At 46.8% G+C, this 19313-nt stretch overlaps 1 protein-coding gene across 1 annotated transcript in view; it reads left to right on the top strand.

Moving 5' to 3' along the window:
* The window catches only part of LOC144368845 (transmembrane protein 132B-like), a 140645-nt gene extending 121726 nt beyond the window's left edge, over nucleotides 1–18919 (top strand). The window contains 3 exon segments of the mRNA XM_078027882.1: nucleotides 17916–18035; nucleotides 18577–18712; nucleotides 18885–18919. Of these exon segments, the coding sequence (XP_077884008.1) occupies nucleotides 17916–18035; nucleotides 18577–18712; nucleotides 18885–18919 (291 nt within the window).
* Nucleotides 18920–19313: the final 394 nt, after the last annotated feature.

Raw genomic sequence — 19313 nt, forward strand, 5'->3', positions numbered from 1 at the left:
TGTAGCTTGTCCTTATCATGCTCCGTGTGTCCACACAGGGCTGGGTGGACACATTTTGTGGTAAACACCTGAAGGAGCTGAGGCTATAGCGTGCAGCATCAGTGACCCCAACATTGTCGTTTTCTGTTCTTTCTGGTTCTGAATCACAGCCCCAGCATTGCGACTGGCTGACAGGCTTCTGTACCTGAAGGAAGCCCTTCCTGGAGTCCTCCCCTCCTCCTGGCAGGAATGAGCTCCCACCGCTCTCTGCTGCAGGAATTCTCCCCACTGCTCGCACAGTGTGGGGTGCCAGGTCCTCCTTCATCTGCCCCACAGGCAGACCACTCAGATGGGGGAAGCCCTGGGGTCTCTTGGGGAGGACACCAAGGTCTCCAGCGACACAGCAGAGGATGTGGACATGAGTGGAGACAGTTGTCCTGGACGGCTGAGAGCTGCCCTGTGGAAGGGCACCCATGCCAGGCTACTGGTGCAGGCCTCCTCTGAGTGTCCAGGGAACTCAGAAATGCAGGTGCTTTTACTTAGCCATCACCTTTTAGAAACTGTTAAGCACCACATAGGAGTGTGCAGGGGGCTTCCAGCTCAGCAGGCCTCATCCTCCAAACCCTGCAAAGTCAGGTCCCACCCTTGGCCAGTCCTGGGCCACAGCAGGTGACCTGTGTTAACACTGTGACTTGGGGCATTTGCTTGAAATTTGGAAGGGCTGAGGGTGGAATAGGGTGCAGGCCACTGAGGTGGACCCCAGTGCAAACTCTGGCCACCAGGCTCAGGTGAGCTTCCTTGGTGGCAGTGCCTGACACTGCTGCCACTGGCCCTGCTGGGAGGCTGAGCACCATCAGTGTCACCTCACAGGGACAGGTGGGAGCTGCGGTGTGGCACTGTGCTGGCTCCGTTCTCTGTGCTTTGTACCGATGGCATCATTTTGCTTCAACCCACCATTCCCCTGAGCTGAACGGCTTCTGTGAGTCTGGGTCCTGGAGACCCCTTCACCCAGAATGCAATCTGAGGGGTGCCCGGCCACAATTTAAAGGAAAATGTCTATGTGTGGTCCACACATTCGTCCTGTGATAAAACCAGCTCTGAGCCACCTTTTCAGCATCTCTAATTCATCATCTTCAAGTACCAGGTGTCCTTATGGTGAAGCTAAGAGTGAGCTCACCTGAGGCTGAGTGGCCTCGACTGGCTTTGCACAGTCTGTTCCTGCTGTCCCCTCCACCCAGCTGCATCCCAGCCAGGGCAGCCCCTGGGAGGTTCATGGTACCGATCAATTATGTCATTAGAGATAATACAGATAATGAAAACTGGTGGTCCTTGAGCTGCCCCCAAATCATAGACTGGCTGGATTTGACCTGCTGAATGAGGGATGGCCCCTCAAGGAGCCTGCTCTCAGCTCAAGGGTCCATCTTTCCACCCAGTCACTTATTCACTCCACCAGTACCGAGGGGGCAGCTCCCAAGTGCCAGAGCTGCTCTTATCCCTAGAGATACAGCTGTGAACACAAAACCTGCCCACAGAGAGCTTTCCTCCCAGAGGGGAGGACTCAGACAAGAAGCACTTCAACAATCAAGGATGTTCCAGGTGCTGAAAGTTATTAAGGGAAAAACTAAATAGAAACAGCTTCTTGGGGGAGAGAGAAACCAGGTGCACCTGACTTTGGGGCAAACACCTGAAGGAGGGGAGGCTGTAGTGTGTCTCTCAGGGGTGAAAAAGGGCCGCAGGTGGTATTAGGGTAAATGCTATGGTCCTTAGTGGAGGTGTTTTAGGCTCATCCTGGGGTCAGGTGAGAAGGAGGGCAGAGAAGCCAGGCTGGGAAGGAACAGCAGGCCTGGGCTTTGGCTGGTTTGCTCTGATCAGGACGAGGGTCTTGGAGGGTGTGGGGCAGAGCATGATGAGACCTTGCTGGGCCTCCCTGGAAATTCTTCCCTGCAGTGCCTCTCAGAGCGGCCCTGCCCCACCTTGTCTTCCCTGTTGGTTCTGAGGCCAGAATCACCTCTCCCAGGACATCATCTCTCTGGCCCTGCAGCCATCCACTCTGCAGCCCAGTTGGCTACCACAGGGCAGGACTGAAAGGTGTCTGGGGTGAAAGGGAGGGTTCACTCTTCCACATCCCCTCTGCAGAGCCCCCTCCTTATTTACGGGCTTTTCAGATTGGGAAGAAATTAGCTCACAATCAGGACTGAAATATTTTAAAAGGAGAAAAATGCAGTACAAACAAAAGTTCATGCATAAAACATCATTATTATTTTATCCTCAGACCCTGAGGATTTTAATTGAAAGGCCAATAAACATACCATTTGGGTATTTCCAGAATTTAGAAAGTTTCTGGCAATACCAGTGACATTTAGACACATACATCCTGATGACAATTTAAAGGTCAGAAAAAGGCTTAGGGTCAGATGCTCTTGCCTTTGCCCTCAAACTATATGGAGTAAATCTTGGCACCTTCTTCTTAGCTGTGCTTGTTAGAGTTTAATAGGCCTGCAGCCAGGATCTGGTGGGACTAGCCTGGGAGCTTGCTCTGGGTCTGGGCTCCTCTCTGGTGATGTCTGGAACTGTCCTGGTACTCTGCACTTGCATGGCCCTCCCCACACAACCACCTCTGTGGAGCAGAGTTACCTTGTGGGGCTGGTTCTGAGACTAGGAACTAGGCTGGGCTTCCTTTGAGCTAAGGAGCCAGGTTGAACAGTACTACAGGCTGAAGCCATCCCACTGTGTTTAGATTGACTTGATTGCCCTCTGTCCCATAGTAGCCTCCGGCTATTGAGTTTCACCCACTGGCCCCTTCCTTGGGAACTTTGCACCCACTGTGCTGATCTGCAACCTGACACCTCTCTCCTCAGGTCCTGGCCTGGCTGCCTCCCCTCAGATGCTCCCCCCTCCATTGGCAGCTCCGCTGTTTGGAGTGTCCACCCAGCCACCTTCTATAGCACCACTCTTTGACCTCCTGTGTAGATGTAGCTCTGTCTGAAATTACTGTGTCTGATTCTTTGCTAATGGCTATGTCCTTCCCCTCCCAGTAGGATAAAATAGCTTCTGTCCAGGGTAATGACTCTGATTGTCACCAGACTACTCCTGCCTCCTAACAGGTCCTCAATAAAGATCTGTTAAATAAGTAAGAAGGCTGAAGCTACTATACATCAAATAGTCGCCATTTCTACTGAATGGCTTATGTGACTTTATGCAAACATCTGCCCGACTGCATTTCCCCTGAATAATGAAGCAATAAATATTCTTGTGCATATAGTTCTGATTGCTTGTGAAAAATGTAAACTGGATATATTCTTAAAAGTGGATTACTATGTGCTTGAAAGTTTTGATATTGTCAAATGTTCTTCAAAATGTTAAACTAATTTCTGACCCTATCAGAAAGAACGGGAATATTTGTTTTGAATGCTGTAAGCAGATGGGATGGTATCAATGTCTGTCCTTTGGAATGGAGGTTGAAAGTAGTGTAAAATGTCTTCTCCTTCTGGAGAATTTCTTAGGATACAAGTCTCAGAGATATTTCAGAAACTGAATATGATAAATATTTGTCAAAGTGTGTGTGTGTGTGTGTGTGTGTGTGTAGACTTGAATTCATAGAAGCTAAGCTCCCAGACATACTCACAAGCTGCAGGGAATGCCATGCTGATCTGGAATGAACTTCCTCCAGGTAGGGTGCTGGAGGGCAGTCAGGACCTCAGGCCCTGCTGAACTCCTCTGAGGCTCAGGATTGGCAGCAAGGTCACTATTATTAGTCTGTACTGGAAGAGAATCCGAGGAACTTACAGAACTTGGTTGCATGACTACCACAGATGAAGAAAAGTTATTCCAGGTTTAGAGGAAGTCTAAAAAGCATAATATCTAGTTATTCAAACTTCATATCAACGTGTCTGGAAATATTAAGCAAGAACTCAGATCTGGCATGAAACCTGACATTCTTTAAAAATTTCAACTTTAATAATAATAATAATAATAATGTTTGTACTTAACATATAAATGTATTTTTAAATATCACTTCAGTGCCCACTTAAAATGTAGTCATACCCCCATTTAATAATTCATCATAATTTTGAAGCTGTAAAATGGACAGAGTTGGTCATCACAGTGATTTTGCCACATTGACTAATAAACAGATACACCTCTGCCTCTTTATGAAGATAAAATTAGATTTACACAAATGTATTATTTTCCACTTTGAGGAACATATTCTCACAAAAATTGGCTTCCTCTGTGTGGTGAGCCGCCTCTGCCGCTTATGCAGATTATGGTCGCCATTACAAGATGGCGCTGGCTCCGCTGTGGTATGTGACAAACAACTCCTTATTTGGGAGAGTTGGCGCATGGTTTTTCAGCACCCTATGAGAAAGTTCCACGTGGCAGCTTCGCATTGGGGCTTGAGATGCTATATTAAGGCTGGGAGGGGCATCCGAGGGATTAGTAGAAGAAATATCAAGGGCCTGAATAAACTGCTGAAAGAAGATTCCTGAGTTGCGTCTTCCTTGCAGGCAAGGGGTCGCGACACCTCTGTATTAAAAAATTGGCAGAAACAAAACCTTGGTACTCCTTGCCTTGAATAAGCACCAAAATTATTTTGAAATGGTACTGGATTATGGCAAAAAATGAAGAGGTTAGAAGTGGATGAACTATTTTAAAATATGCATAATGTAATAGATTTTTACTGAGTACTTAATAAGTTAGTACTTCATGTGCTAGGAAATATGTTAAATGCTTTGTGGACATTTACCTGAGTTAATACTCAAAATAATCCCAGAGATGGAGCCAATACCTGAAGAGGACACAGGGGCTTAGGAGGTCAAGGACTCCTTCTCCACTTACACTGTCAATTCCAAAACCAGCCTTGAGCAAAGACTCATTCATCCCCTTCTCCCCCAAAGAACAAAAGTAAACAAATCAGTAAAAAGGAAATGAGAGGATTCTAGGGAAGGGAAGCAAACTGTCACCTCTACAGCCACAGTGTAGACTAATGTGTGTTTGAGAAAAATTTCTGAGAAAAGAATCATCCTGGGCAAAAGCATTAGCCATCTCTAACACTGAGTGTATCAGGTAGCTAAGAATTCTATAACAAAATACCATAGATGGGTGCCTTTATAAAACAAAAACCACTTCTAAAGTTTTAGAAGATGGGAAGTCTAATGACGATATCCAGCATGATCAACTTCTGGTAAGGGTACTCTTTCTAGCTTACAAATGGCCACATTCTCACTGGGTCATCACATGGTAGATGGAGAAGGAATTCTGGTTTTTCCTCTTATGAATACACTAGTCCCACCTTCTGACCTCATCACAAGATAAGTACCTCTCAAAGGCTTCACCTCCTAATGCTACATCATTAGGATTATGGATAAAATATCTGAATTTTAGAAGTTTCCATAACACTGAGAAAGGGGAAAAAAAAAGACAGAGGATACCTTACTTTGAGATGTGAGGACAAAGGGAATGTCTCAACCTGAGGTTGTAGCAGAGCAAAAAGATCCCTCCCACCCTCGACCACCAGGAGTAACAAGGGTAGTTAACTTCCCCTGCCTCTGGAGATGGGAACCTCTCTGAGCTTCAGAGTTCCAGGGGTTGCCTAAAGCTTGGAGTGAAGAAAGGATCACCAACACCCACACTTGGCATAGCCCATGTCATGACAACCTGAAGCCAGTGATGAGCAGAGCACAGAAAACCTAGACTTGGCTTTACCCTGACTAGGCTGATGCACCCCGACCCCAGCAGCAGAAGCTCCTCCATGAGAGTAGATGACACACCTACCTCAGTGACTGTGTCACACAGTGTTCAGCTTTCCAACAAAGAAGATGAGACTGAGGAAAAAATAATGACAACAATCAAAAGCAACACACTCCAGAGAGAGAAACCCATCCCAAAATCAGACTCAGAGTTGACTTGGGTGTTGGAATTATTAAAAAAAATAAAAGAAAAATAATGATTAATGTGCTAATAATTATAATAGTAAAGGTGGGCAACATGCTTGAACACTCAGAGAATCTCAGTGTAATTTGGAAATGATGATGTTCTAGAAAGGTAACAGATGAAGAATTGCCGCAGTCTGGCTGGGCACAATTCAGGAGCCACTTGTCAAAAGAAACAAACTTTATTTTTAGAACCACACAGGCCAAACAAAACAGCTCCTCAGGAAAAACCTTCAGAGCCCAACTGCCACCACTGGCTTCCCACAAGCCTCTCACACAAAAACACAAGCCTCACCACCTGCCCCAATCCTTCTGCTCTTGAGGCCGATTGGCTGGGTCACGTAGGTGGAACCAAAGAAGTCTCCCAATGAGAAGCTCCATGGTCTGAAAGGGCAGGAAAACAGCCCAATGAGCATCACTGCAGAGGAGCCAATCAGCTAGATGTTGCTGGGGTCACTGTGAGCCAATCACCAGCTGGCAGTCTGAAAGGGCAGGGAAACAGCTCAATGAGCATCTCCAATGAGCATCACCACAGAGGAGCCAATCAGCTAGATGTTGCTGGGGCTGCTGTGAGCCAATCATCAGCTGGCAGCTAGAAGTTTGCTGGCAGCTGGAAGTTTGCTGGGGCCCCTTTGGCTGTGGCTCTCAACAAAGAATGCCTTCAGTAGATTCATCCTAGACTGAAACGGCATTGGAAGAACAGTGAAGTGCAGGTTGGTAAATAGAAACCCACAGCAACATGAGGAGGAAAAGCAGGGGGTAGCAGAGCATCTGAGGAAAGAAACCATATTAAAGTGGCCTAAGACCAACTTCGATTCCCCTTGTGAACACAGAGGCAAGATCCCCATGAAATAGCAGACAAGAGATCATTAATATTGATATATTATTATTATTAATTACCCATCATTAATATTGGTATAGAATCATAATACTGGTATATTTCTAATATATATAGAATTGAAACATGTTCTTCCCAAGTTGGCCACACCCTAAAATACAGTGTTGTTTCAACAGTCAATCATCATAAAAACCATTTAACAAGAACAGATAAAAATCCAGTCTTGGTATAAAAACTTGCATAACCTAGGAATACAAATGCTGTTGTCTTGTAAAGACACCTGGACTGATGGCCAACACTGTCCCTATGGGTCTGCCTTCCCTTATAGTCCTGAGCAAGAAGGGTGACCCACCCTCATGGCACAGAGGAAGAGTAGCATGAGGAGAGAACTAGATGGCATGCATACTGGAGAGGAGGAGACAGCTGTTGACAAACAGCGCATAGAAAATGCAAAAGAATCTCCAAAAAGCTACTGAACTTGCAAGTGCCTTTAACTCCGACAAGGTACATGTGTTCACGTGCAAGGATCGAGTATATGCTCTTTGTTCTAACAACAGACTTGGGACGTTGAAATTCAGCAACCTCTTCTACAATATCAAAGGATCTTGGAATTTTTAGGTTTAAATCTAGAGTAGATGAGAAGGTTCTTCAACTTGAAAATTATAAAACACTAGTGAAAAAAATCCCTTTAAAAATGTGGTGGTCATATTCCATGCTCACAGTTGGATGAGCTGTCAGTGCACTGCCACATAATATGCAGGCTCAGTGCCACCACCACCAACACACTGGCAACATTTTTATAAGATATTGACAAGGTGGATCTAAAACTTATATTAAAAGGCAAAGAAAATAGAGTAGCCAAAATGATTTTTAAAAGAACAAAGTGGAGCACTTAGACTGTCTGACCCTGAGACTTCCTATGTAGCTGGAACAGGTAAGACAGAGTAGTATTTGCAGAATCCTGCAGCTGTTATCAACAGAATAAAATGGAGTTCAGAAATGGCTTGCATGTGTATGGTACACTGAGTTCTGTCAAAGTTGCAAGGACGATTCAAAATATAAAGGATGTCATTTTCAAAAAAGTTTTTGAACAAATGGACACTCATAGTGCTAAAAGGTACCTCAAGTTTTAGCTTATACCATATAAAACCCCCAAAGAATCATAGCTCCAAATGCAAAATGCAGAACTACCCAACTTCTAGAAGGAAACATAAGAAAACAAAGTTTTTCTTTTTGACCTTGGGCTAGGCAGAGACTTCTTATATATCCCACTGAAACATAAAAAATATATAAATGGGAGTTCATTAAATTATAAAACTTCTGCTTTTCCAAAGGCACAATTGAAAGGATGACCACGTGATACTGACTTAGACAAAATATTCATAACACACATATCTGATAAGGGACATGTATTGAAAGTATATAAGAATCTTTCAACTCAACAATGAAAAAATAAACCAATTTATAAGGGGGAAAATATTTGAATGGACGTTTCACCAAAGACAATCTGCTGATTCCTTATGCACATCAGCATATGAAAAAGTGCCGAACACCGGGGTCACTGAGAAGTAGAAAATAAGTTCATAATAATATTCCACTTCATACTTACTAAATGGCTAATATTTTTATAATTCTGACAATAGCCAGGGCTCCCAAGGGAGCTGCAGGTGTTGCTAATGGGAATGTGGAGTGGTGTGGAGTGGGGGGCGCCTGGTGGTTCCTGATGAAGTCCATCACGTCCTTACCAGACTGCCATTGCCTCTCGGCACCTCTACTCCTAGGTGTTCAGCCCCAGCAAAGAAATGCTTCAGTGCACATTAAAACTCATAATCTCCAAACACTATCCGTGTGTAAGAGCAATGACACGTGTGCATGTGTGTGCATGCATGTAAGTGCATGCATATGTTTGCATATGACCTGGGTCCCATGGTCAGTGCCCTTCATTACTTGCCTGTAGTAGGCAGAGGTCCATTTTCCCCTCTCTGCAGACTCAAGTAACTCGGCACCTTGTGATTATGTTCCACCCCCTTAAAGTCAAACTATTTTTTTTAAATTATTATTATTCTGAAATCCATTTGGTCTGTTTTTCTTGTAACTAAGAGCTTTAAGGGAGACTGACACTCAGGACAACTTCAGTTCCTTGCATTCTTTGTGATCTTAGGAAGAAGCTATGTTAGCTGCTCTTTTGTTGAATCATCGTGTTTCAGGATGCCCCGGGATCAAGTTGGAGTGGGCAAGCAGGGGCTTTTGTCTCAATGATGGAGACTAAGGGGCGGGCTTCACCCCGTCTCCAAACTTCTCTCCAGGGAACCATAAGTCCTAAACAAGAACGGGCACAGTGGCCCTTTTGAGTGGCTACATGGCTGCCTTGCTGCCCATTTCCTGTCACCTGACCCCTGGGCAGAATTTGGAGCAGGAGGCTCTCTTCCTTGGCTAAACTAGACTTCTGTGACAGGAGTCATTTTTGGTTCCCCTCCTACCTTCCAGCTACTCACCGCCTCTGTCACTGATCTTCGCTCCTCATTCTAGATTTTGGAATCTCTTGGGCATCAACTCTGGACCTCCTTTCCATTGACATGTACCCCTACGTAATCTACGTCTGTCTCAGGGATTCAAATGGCAGGTGGCTCTTCAGTGTCCCTCGGTAGCCCACATCCCTTACTGAAGTACAGACTTCCACTTCCAACTGTCTAACATCTCTTGCTGCCTGGTGAACAGCATCTCAAGTACATGTCTAAGATCTGACCATAAGTTATCCACTAAATCTGTTCTATGCAAGCATTTCCTCATCCCAGGAGATGGTAACTCCATGCTTCCAATAGCATAGGCCAAAAGCTCTTGGTCTCCTTGGACTCCTTTCTTCCTCCCACCCCAAACTCTCCAGAACCAATTCTGTTCTGTCAATCCCTCCAAACATGCCGAAAACCCAACAGCTTCCCTCAATTTCACCTGCCCTCCTTCTGGCCCATGCCACATTTCCTTTCCTTTGGGTTATTGCAGGAGCCTCTTGCTGGGGGTCTTACTCTTTTCCAGCCCATTCTCCACGCAGCAGCCAGAAGGATCTTGCTAAAGTACAAGTTAATCATGTCCCCCAGTTGCTGGAAACCCTTCAGCGGCTCCCTCTCCTAGAGGAATTGTTTCCAGTGGATGATTTTTGAGCATAGAGTTTACACATGGGCTAGTGGGATCAGAGTGGAGCTATACTGGGAGCAACAACTTTTATCAGTACTTGTAGGGTGCATCTGCCAAGGTCAGATGGTTTACTTGAATGACAGCGGTGATGGAGATTATCTGGGTAGTTGATAGTACTGAAAAAAAAAAAAACATCAGAGAGCCTCCAGATGAACAATGAACGTAGTAGCTCTGGGGGCACCAGGTGCTGGAAAAATCAACTTTGCCAATTTTGGCTTTTGAGATGCTCCATGTAGGACTTAAATTCTACGGAAAAACCCAATGGGCCTGGCCTTGTCACACTTTTATCTCTGGTGATGGTTTTACCAAGGCTAAATGCAGCTGGGTGGGGCCTGCAAGATGATGCATGCAGAGGAAACGAGAGGTCCTGACTCTAATGCCATCAGACAAAGATAAGGGTGGAAGGGGATATATAAGGAAAGGCTTGGTTGCCATTCTATATGGAGGCCCTGAAGTTTGAATTTCCATACAAATTAGAATAGGTTATCCCTTAAAAAACATAACAAAGTAAAAAAAAAAAAAAAAACCTTTTCTGGCATCCATTCTAGAGTAGGAAAGAAAGAAATGGAATCAGAGAGGACGCTCTTGAAATTCACAGTTGTGGTGAGAATTTCTGCCCATGAGTCCTGAGTGGTTGTGACTGTCTTGGGTTACTGTGGGGTTTTCTTTCCCCCACTAGTTTCTTTGGAGTTTGGCTTAAGTTATGAAAACGTGTGTCACCTAACACTTGTAGCATGGCTAAATAAATATATAATCAAAAAAGCAGTAAGAGATCTTCTCATTTATTAAGACACAGTAATTGGAATATAAAGATCATAACAGCCTGGCGACTCTTTGATCTCTATTTAGGACAGATTTGGGAGAAGCACATGGAGGACATCCCCAGGTCTCTAAAATATGAAGGACTTAGAAAAGGCTCGGGATGGATTTTGGGTTGTCTTAAGTGCTTTTGGGGAGTGTTAAAGGTGCTAAGGCTTTGGTATGGATTAGATGCTCTCAGAAATTGGAAGCAGTTCCATTAGAGGGCATCTCAGGAGGTCTGTCCTTCTGCGCTTGAGTAGTAACATAGTCCAAGTCAGCGGAAGTGACAGCCATCTCAGGAGTTGATGACAAATGCCAATGAAATCAAAGGCAGTTTTCATCCTCCCTCCATCCCTGGCAGGTGTGTGTGCCGACTGCTAAATGTTTCTCAGTGGCACAAACATGTTGTTTTACTTGTCACAATTAGGAGGCCTATTTTGATGATGCCACCATATATAGTAACCTCAGATGCACATGCTATTAGGGAAATTTCACAAGAGATTTTTGTAACTGTCATTTTCCCTCAAGGGTACAGTGGCCAAGCGACACATCCTGAAAAATCTTCTATTTTCAGAATCTGTAGCGAAAGAAGCCATTAGCCTGTGAATGTGTTTCTACCTCATTTCTTGTGTTTCCTATTTTTAAAATTGTTATATTTTTATAAGTTCATTTTAGTTTTAGATAATAATAGGACTCATTTTGACATAAAAGAGTAGATACAATTTGCTTGTTTCCTGTTTTTTAAAGATTATAGTAATCTTGAGTTCAGGAGCTGACAGATGTTTATCTAATTCATTCCTCGGAAACTGACAGAAAATAGTTCATATTTGAAATATGAGGTCACCTTCCCCTTTACATTAAGTGTCTATTACATCATCATAATCTTCTCCAAAACCTAACAGTTTAAAGCAGCCAGTGTTTCTTACCTCACAGTCCCCGTGGGTCAAGACCCTGAGCACAGCCTGTCAAAGGCCTGGCCTCTGGGAGGCGCCACTGGACAGGAGCCAGGGCTGCCACATCCTGCGGCTCCTGAAGGAGCTCAGGGCCTTGGCCATCTTCCAGCAGAGAGAACAAACCAGGGAAGGTGAGTAGGGCAGAAGCTCTTGTCCTTCTGTAATGTAACCTGGGCCATGACGTCTCCTCTCTCCTGCCATGCTCTGGGTGGTGGGAGTCTGTCACTTGATCAAACCTACCCTGCGGACTTCAATTCCAGGGAGAAGGGTCTTCATGCATCTTAGAGGCTACCTGCCTCTTAGAACGAGAAGGTGAGAATCCAGGGGAGTTGGTAACTTTGCCTTTCCCTGGGTGCTGAGCTCCTATCTAGCTCCTTGGTTTCTGTGAGAAAGAATATCTTCTCATCTGGAAAGAAATAATGGCAGTTATTTTATAGCCCCTGAGAAATGACCCTCCTTTTTATTTTGGACACAGATAGAATGTAAAGATTCAGATATTATCAAACTACTTAGCACTACGTCAGTCAGGTTGGGATGGCCATCCCATCTCTGGGGCCCATCTGTGGGCTCACATATCTCCATTAGAATCAGAATCCTTCAGATTCCCAAATATAATCCCTTTGGGGGATAGCAGATGCATTTTTCAATTTTATCTTGCAAATTATTCTGGGGCACAGTCTTCTGGAAACATCCAATATAGGAACCTTGGATGATGATGTCATCATCCTGATCCTTAGTTAACCTCCTTCTTGTCAGAAGTGGGCAAGGAAAAAGCATTCTAATGATCAAACTCCATGAGAATTTGATGAAGCTTCTGCAGAACTAAAGCCATATCTTGGGGCCTTGGTGAGTAGGGGGCCAAGGCCTCATGGGCCAAGAGTGTCCTCTGAAGAGCTCGGGGTCAGTAGGGGCTTTGGTCCAGCTCACACTGCTATGGAGCCACATCTTACTGTCATACCCTCTGATGCCACCCCATAAGTGGGTAGTTGAATGTCAGACCTGTTTCCTGGTGGCATTTTCTAGGCACTGCAGGGGGCTGCAAGACATCTGTAAGGTGCAAGGCCACCCCCTAGAACTCACTGCCGAGTTAGAGGAATGTCAGGTAGCACGAAGGTCACATCCAACCCGGAGCAGGAGGAAGTCTTGCAAACAGAACATCCAACAGCTAAGAACATACCAAAGTCCATCAGAGGTACAAGGTGCTGTGTTCTGATGACCCCACAATGCCATGAAGGATCCAGGCTCCCACAGCTTTCCTTACTGTCACCGTAGCTTATCTTGTTGTTGCTGATCCTACCATGAGCTCACCCCATGGCTGGTTTTCTCCACAGCAGGATGGCAGCTCCACATCCCATCCCAATGGGAGGGGAGATGGCAAAGGATGAAAACCAAGTCTTCTGCTGTGGTCATCCTGTCGACAGCTTCTGGGTTAAGCTCTCGGGCAACATTGGCTTGTATCTATTTGGTCAAAACTGTGTTATAGATGTTAGCAAAAGAGAGGCTGGGGAATGTAATTTTAAGAAATGTGAAAAAAAAACAGTCACCAAGAAGGAAAGACTAAATATGGGAAGGCCACAGAATGCACTTGGCAGGAACAGAAGACCAAAATCGAAAGATCATGGCTCATGAAAGACAGTGAATGCAAAGTTACCCAGGAGAAGTGTGAGCTCATGCCTGGGAGAATTCCTACCCAGCATTCAGAGGCAGGGCACATTCTACAGTAAGTGGCCTCCAGCAGGGACTTGTGCGGCTGGCACTGAAGAATATAGACCTTTTTTTTGGTTGTCAGAATCGGTTGCTTCTTGTGCTTCTTGCGTTGAGTAATGGAGGACATGTGGAAAGATGGTGCTCTATTTTTAGGAAACTCAGTGTCCCAATTCTATTTTCACTTCAACCACAAGAAAATCTTCTTAGCTAACCTTCAGCTACTTATCTCATATCCCACCCATGGAATCCTTTTGGATCCTTTCTTATGGATAAGCAGAGTCAACCCTCCATGCACACTTAAATCCTCCTGGGGAATTTTTAGAAATTTTATGGCTAGACCATTCTCCAGAGAAATTAAATAATGATGTTGGCGCTTTAAAAAAAGTCAACATTGAGAACCAGTAGTCTAGAATCAGGGTCAGAAGAGTTATGACCTGCCGGCAGAAATGAGTCATCATTCTGTCTCTGGAGATAGTTTTACTGGAACCCAGCCACGCATCCTCCATGACAGCGCTCACTCTGCAAGAGCAGAGCTGGGCAGCTGTGATGGAGAGCTTAATCAAAATGTGAAATATTTACTATCTGGCTCTTTCAAGATAAAATTTACCAGACTCTTATGTAGGCCATAGAATGATAGCCCACAAGAGTTCATCTAGAAACCCCTTAAGACAATCAGTGTGATCATCTCATTTTATAGCTCCAGGTACAGGGAGGAGTTGGGAATTACCCAAGGTCATCGGGGAAGATTTTGACCTCCAGGCACCTTCTAGCTCTAGCATGTGTGTAGATGGTTCTTGCATAGAAAGTGTAACTTTCCCCCATTGCAGTCGTCCTCCTTAACCTCAGATTTGCTTTCATTTGTCCATGGCCTGAAAATATTAATTACAAGTGTATGGAAAGAAATAGTTCATGAGTTTTAAACTACATGCCATTCTGAGTACCATGAAGGAATCTTGTACTGTCTTGCTTCATCCCCTCAAAACATGGATCATCCCTCTGTCCAGTGTGACCATGCTGTATAGGCTACCCACCAATTAATCAGCTGTCTGAGTTATCAGATCAGCCATGGTTATAGAACAGTGCTTGTTTTTGAGTAACTCTTACTTTACTTAATAATGGCTCCAAATTTCAATTGTAGTGATGCTGGCAAATGCCATAGTGAAGTTGGAAAGTGCTTCCTCTATGTGAAAAGGTAAACACTGACAACTTAGTAAGAAAAAAATACTGTGTGAAGGTTGCTAAGATCCATGGTAAGTTCTTGCTTTCCTCTTACTGTGCCTAATTTATAAATTAAATGTTATCGTAGACAACCATGCCTTGGAAAAATGGCATATATGGGCTCAATGCCATCTGAGGGGACCCAGAGTGTGTCCCCTGTTGACAAGAGGGCTACTAAGATATCATCGTGTGTAAGTATGCCATTTGTCACAGCCAATGAGCCAGTGCTGTGCACTGTTATTAAACTTAGGTCCACTCTCTCTTCAGAGTTCTGCTTTTTCCTAATGTTCTGTCTGGTTCCAGGGTCCCACCATGGCGCCTTCCTCATCATGTCACTTGGGGTCCTCAGGGCTGTGACACGTTCTCAGTCTTCCCTTATTTTTGATAACTTTGGCAGTTGTGAGGGTTATTGATCTGGGCTTGTCTGATATTCTCCTCATGTTGTGTTGGGGGCAGTGGGTTTGGGGTAGAATGACGTGGTCATTACATCTCACCACATCAAGGCCTGTACTGTGGGGGCAGCTTAGCATGGTGGTGCCACCCTTTCTTACCTGGCTGGTGTGATAATTCTCAGGTTTCTCCACCACAGTGTCTGCCTTCCCTCCCTTTCCATACTGCACTCTCCCTGAAGAGGAGGGGCATTGTGCTCTGCCTTCTGCTTGAGGATGCTTTATTGACGTAAATTATTCCTCTGAGTAGGAGACTTGTCTGCTGACCCTACTTATCTACGCCATGATTTATTTATGTCAGTGTAGGCTCATGGACGTTTGCATTTGATGTTCATTCACTCACCAGACATTTATGGAGCATGATCTCTGAACCGAGGACTGTGCCCATAGGCAGAGACAAAGCAGCCACTGGGCCCCAGAGAACGCAGGTCAGTGGGCCCAGCATCAGGTGAGCAATCAGATGCAGGCACGGGGAGGGGTGTGGTGATGTAGGCTCAGAGGGGGGTTGTGGTGTAGTGTACCGTGACCCACTCCTTCCTCAGGGTGCGAAGGATGACACTGTCACCTTTATGTGTGCATGGGGAAGAGGAGGTTGAGGGCTGGAGGAGCCCCACCGTGGAGCCCAGAAGCTCTGTAGCCACCTGCACCAGGAGGAGAGGACAGGGAGTCCCAATGGCCAAGCTGGATTATGTCTGGCCTGACCTTGTGCCCTCTGTAGCCTGGCTGTCTTGAGAATTCTGAGGGCCCAGGAGGGCCCTTCCCGTAGGGCAGAGGTGAGCAGGAGGCTGGTCCTGTGAAGGTGATGGGTAGGACCTATTCTCTGTCTGTCCCACTCCACTGGCTTCTTTTTAAATAAAAGTGTGTGCCTCTTCCTGAGAGCCACAGGCAAGCTGTCTGGGCAGCTGTCCTCCTACTCCACACATGCTTGGCTAGTGAGGATAAAGGCAGGTCTGCAGCCATGGGAGACACTTTACAAAGAATGACAGCACCTGTTCCCCTCAGCCCAGGAGGTCCTCGAAGGCTGGGAGTCACAAGGAGGCTCTTGATGTCACAGCAAGGAGTCAGGAGACATGAAGACAGAGCTGTCCTTCCTCTCTGGCTGCCGTGGTTAGGACACCAAGCATCCCACCACAGGTCTGAACAAAGAGGGCACAGCTCAGCCCACTCCTGAGGAGGTGTGGATGGCTGGGAAGGCAGGGGACAAGGCAGGAGCCGGGGAAGGGAGGAGGGCATTCTGCAGACAGCCAGGGGCCTGGAGGATCAAAGGCCATAAAGAGGGTTGGGGGACAGCTCCTGTGTGCAGGGCTCTCTGTCTCGTCTGGGGCTGCGGGGATGCAGATGGGAAGGTGACTGGCAGCCCCACCCCCAGGGGAAGGGTCCACTGCCCATGCAGGGAGCTGAGGAAAGCCAGTGCTCGACTTGGAGAATGGCAGAGGAGGCACCATCTGGGAGAGGGGCAGGGTGCTCTGGGACAAGCCTAAAAGATGGGGAACCATGAAGGTGGTGGAGGCGGGCTGTGTGGGGAGGCAGAATGTATCTGTAGGAGTCCCCTGGTGGCTGTGACTGAGAACACTCCTTCTGCCACAGGGAACATAGTACATTGTTGGGTTCAGGACCCATCTGCCCCTCAGCGTGGGTCCCAGTTTGCTACTTTCTCCTGTGGCTGCCTCATTGCCTGATGGCTTCCTCCAAGGGGGACGAAGAGTCCCAACTGCAGCAGTTCCCATCTGAGAAGCTGAGGCACAGAGAAAACATCTTTTCCTACTGGGCTTGTGAGAGGTGTGGGCAGGGCATGGCTTGTATGCTTGTCCTCAAGTGGTCACTGTGGCCAAGGCACTGTGATGCTTGGTTTTGGGTCTAGAAGTGGGGCTTTCCCTGTGGTCTGCAGGTAGGTCACCAAACCAGGTGTGTGGAGAGGGGAGGGGCTTCTCCCCTAAGACAGCAGGTTCTGCTTAGAGAAGGGACATGGCCGGGTCAAGGAGAAGGGTTGAGAGTCCTTAAGAAGCAGGGGTTGGAAGGTGAAATCAGAAGGAAATTTGGGGTCAGCTTGCTCTCCAAACTGAAAGTTCTTTAGCTTTGGGCCTCAGAGAATGCAGGTTAGAGGCAGGATTCAAGAGCCAGAATTCCAGTTTTTTGGTATTGTTTTACTCTGTTATGAAAACAAATGGTTGTTAAAGCAATTCAAGAAAAAAAATATATATATATAATTTTTTTTGAAATAGATATTGGCTTTTTTATCTGCCCATGGTGTGCCATGCTGCAAGAACAGGGATATGCAATGGTGTTATTAAACGGAGGTGCAAAGTTTTATTTGTCAAGGTAGTGGATGGAGGAGACCGGGTGAGTGGTGGATGAGGGCACTTGAAGCCCACCCACCTCCCATCCCACCCACCCTGTCCTCCTGGCCTTGGCGAGGGAAGCCTGGCTTCCCTGGCTGGGGTTTCGCCTGCCTTTCCTGTGGTGGTAATGAGACACCCCTGAGATTGTCCTAGTGGAGTTGGGAAGTTGCCACGTTGGGTGAGGCAGTCCTGGTCGTGGTGTTTGGATGGAGCTCCAGGAACCTGGTGTGCAGTCAGAGAAACGTCAGGAAGCCAGCCAGTAGGGCACTGGCTTAAAATGCACTGCAGGCTGTCCAGAGGGCAGGCAGCACCCAACCACGCGCTCCAGTTCAGCTGCCAGAGGCCCTTGCGGGTGGCTTCACACCTTCCTCATGGGAGGAGGCCAGCCAGTGCCAGAGTGCAGCGCCCTCTTCTCTCTTCTAAACTTGTTTCTGCAGATTTTGCAAAATTTTCCCCTTTTTTGTTTTGATTGTGAATCCTGTCTTTAAGTAATTCTGTGCCTCTTTCAGGCACCTGCTCACCTTCCCACTCTCTGCCACGAGTGGGAGCAGCATGAGGACCTCCCCAGATACAGCCACTCAGTCCTGGGCTCCCAGCCCCAGAACATGAACAACAGGTTTTTTTCCTTTGTAAGTCATCCAGTCTCAGGTATTCCCTTATAGGAACAGAAAGTAGGCCAAGACAAGGAGCTTCTGAGGACACACTAACCTCTAGCTCTGCAGGATCAGGCCCTGTGCAGCCTGGCTTCAAGCACAGAGGGCCTTCATCATGACAGCTTTCAGTGTCCTGTTAGTTGACTCCATTGGCATCAGGCCTACCAATGGCTAAATGGTAACTGGGTTCAGATCAATCAGATTGTCATAGGGAGCACCCAGCAGTGGCCATTTACAAGCTTCTGAGGGATTCAGAGAATACAAAGAGGCTATGGAGGCTATGGACAGCCTGACTGCAGGCCAGTCGTGGACAAGTAACTTTTGCAGCCTGTCTCCAGGGCCCATGGTGAAGCGGAGCCCTGTTAGCAGACTGGTTACTATTTCACAAGGGTAGGTTTGCTGAGGTCCTTCCTTTCCTGGAAGGTTCTCAGGTATTCTCTGAAGCTCAGCACTCGAGCTGGCTGCCCCTGCTTCAGCAGCCACCTGACAACTGACGACCCCTGTGTGGAGCCCTCAGCTCCCTGCACCCATCAAGGCCCCTGTGGCTGCAGAGCAGGGGCAGCTGACAGCCACCCTCTACACCACCGAGGCCACGGGAACCCTTGGTGACAACAGGGATGTTGACACCTGGGAGGTGACAGTTTCCCTTGGGGGTAGGTGTGAGACACAGGGCCCTCCTCCTGGGGCGGCTGTGATGGCAGTGGTTCTGACCATTTCTCTCTGGCCGCCCCCACTTTGGAATGGCTCTTTGCTAGAGCATTGTCATGTCTGTGGACCAGGGTGGCTGTGCTGGCCTCAGGATTCTCCTGCTGCTTTCCCCTACAGCTCACAGGGGCCATGCCCTGTCCATCCGCGTGTAGGAGTGACACTTGATGCCTGTCTGCGATGCTCATTCTCTGTCATAAGGGTCTTTCTAGGCCACCTAGCAGGTCAAGAAGGCAGGAACATGCAGGCTATGGAAAAGTCCTCTGGGCAGGATAGACATGCCCCCTGACTCCTTGTTCCACGTCTCTGCAGTGCTGACAGCAGGCAGTGTGTCCTGGCTGCACACTTGATACCATGTCTCTTTAAAACTACGTGATATGGGAGTATTTGAGCTCCTCTCAGAATTCTGTCATGGTTTACAGAAATCTCCCTTTTGTTAGCCCAAGTTAGCAGAGGGAGAGAGGAAGGGGGGCAGGGAAAGAGTGAGGACCCGGGAGGAGAGATCCAACGCCTATTTAGAAACCTCTGTCATTACTTGGGGAAGGATCC

Source organism: Ictidomys tridecemlineatus, chromosome 2 (genome assembly GCF_052094955.1).
Source record: "Ictidomys tridecemlineatus isolate mIctTri1 chromosome 2, mIctTri1.hap1, whole genome shotgun sequence".
Lineage (NCBI taxonomy): Eukaryota > Metazoa > Chordata > Mammalia > Rodentia > Sciuridae > Ictidomys > Ictidomys tridecemlineatus.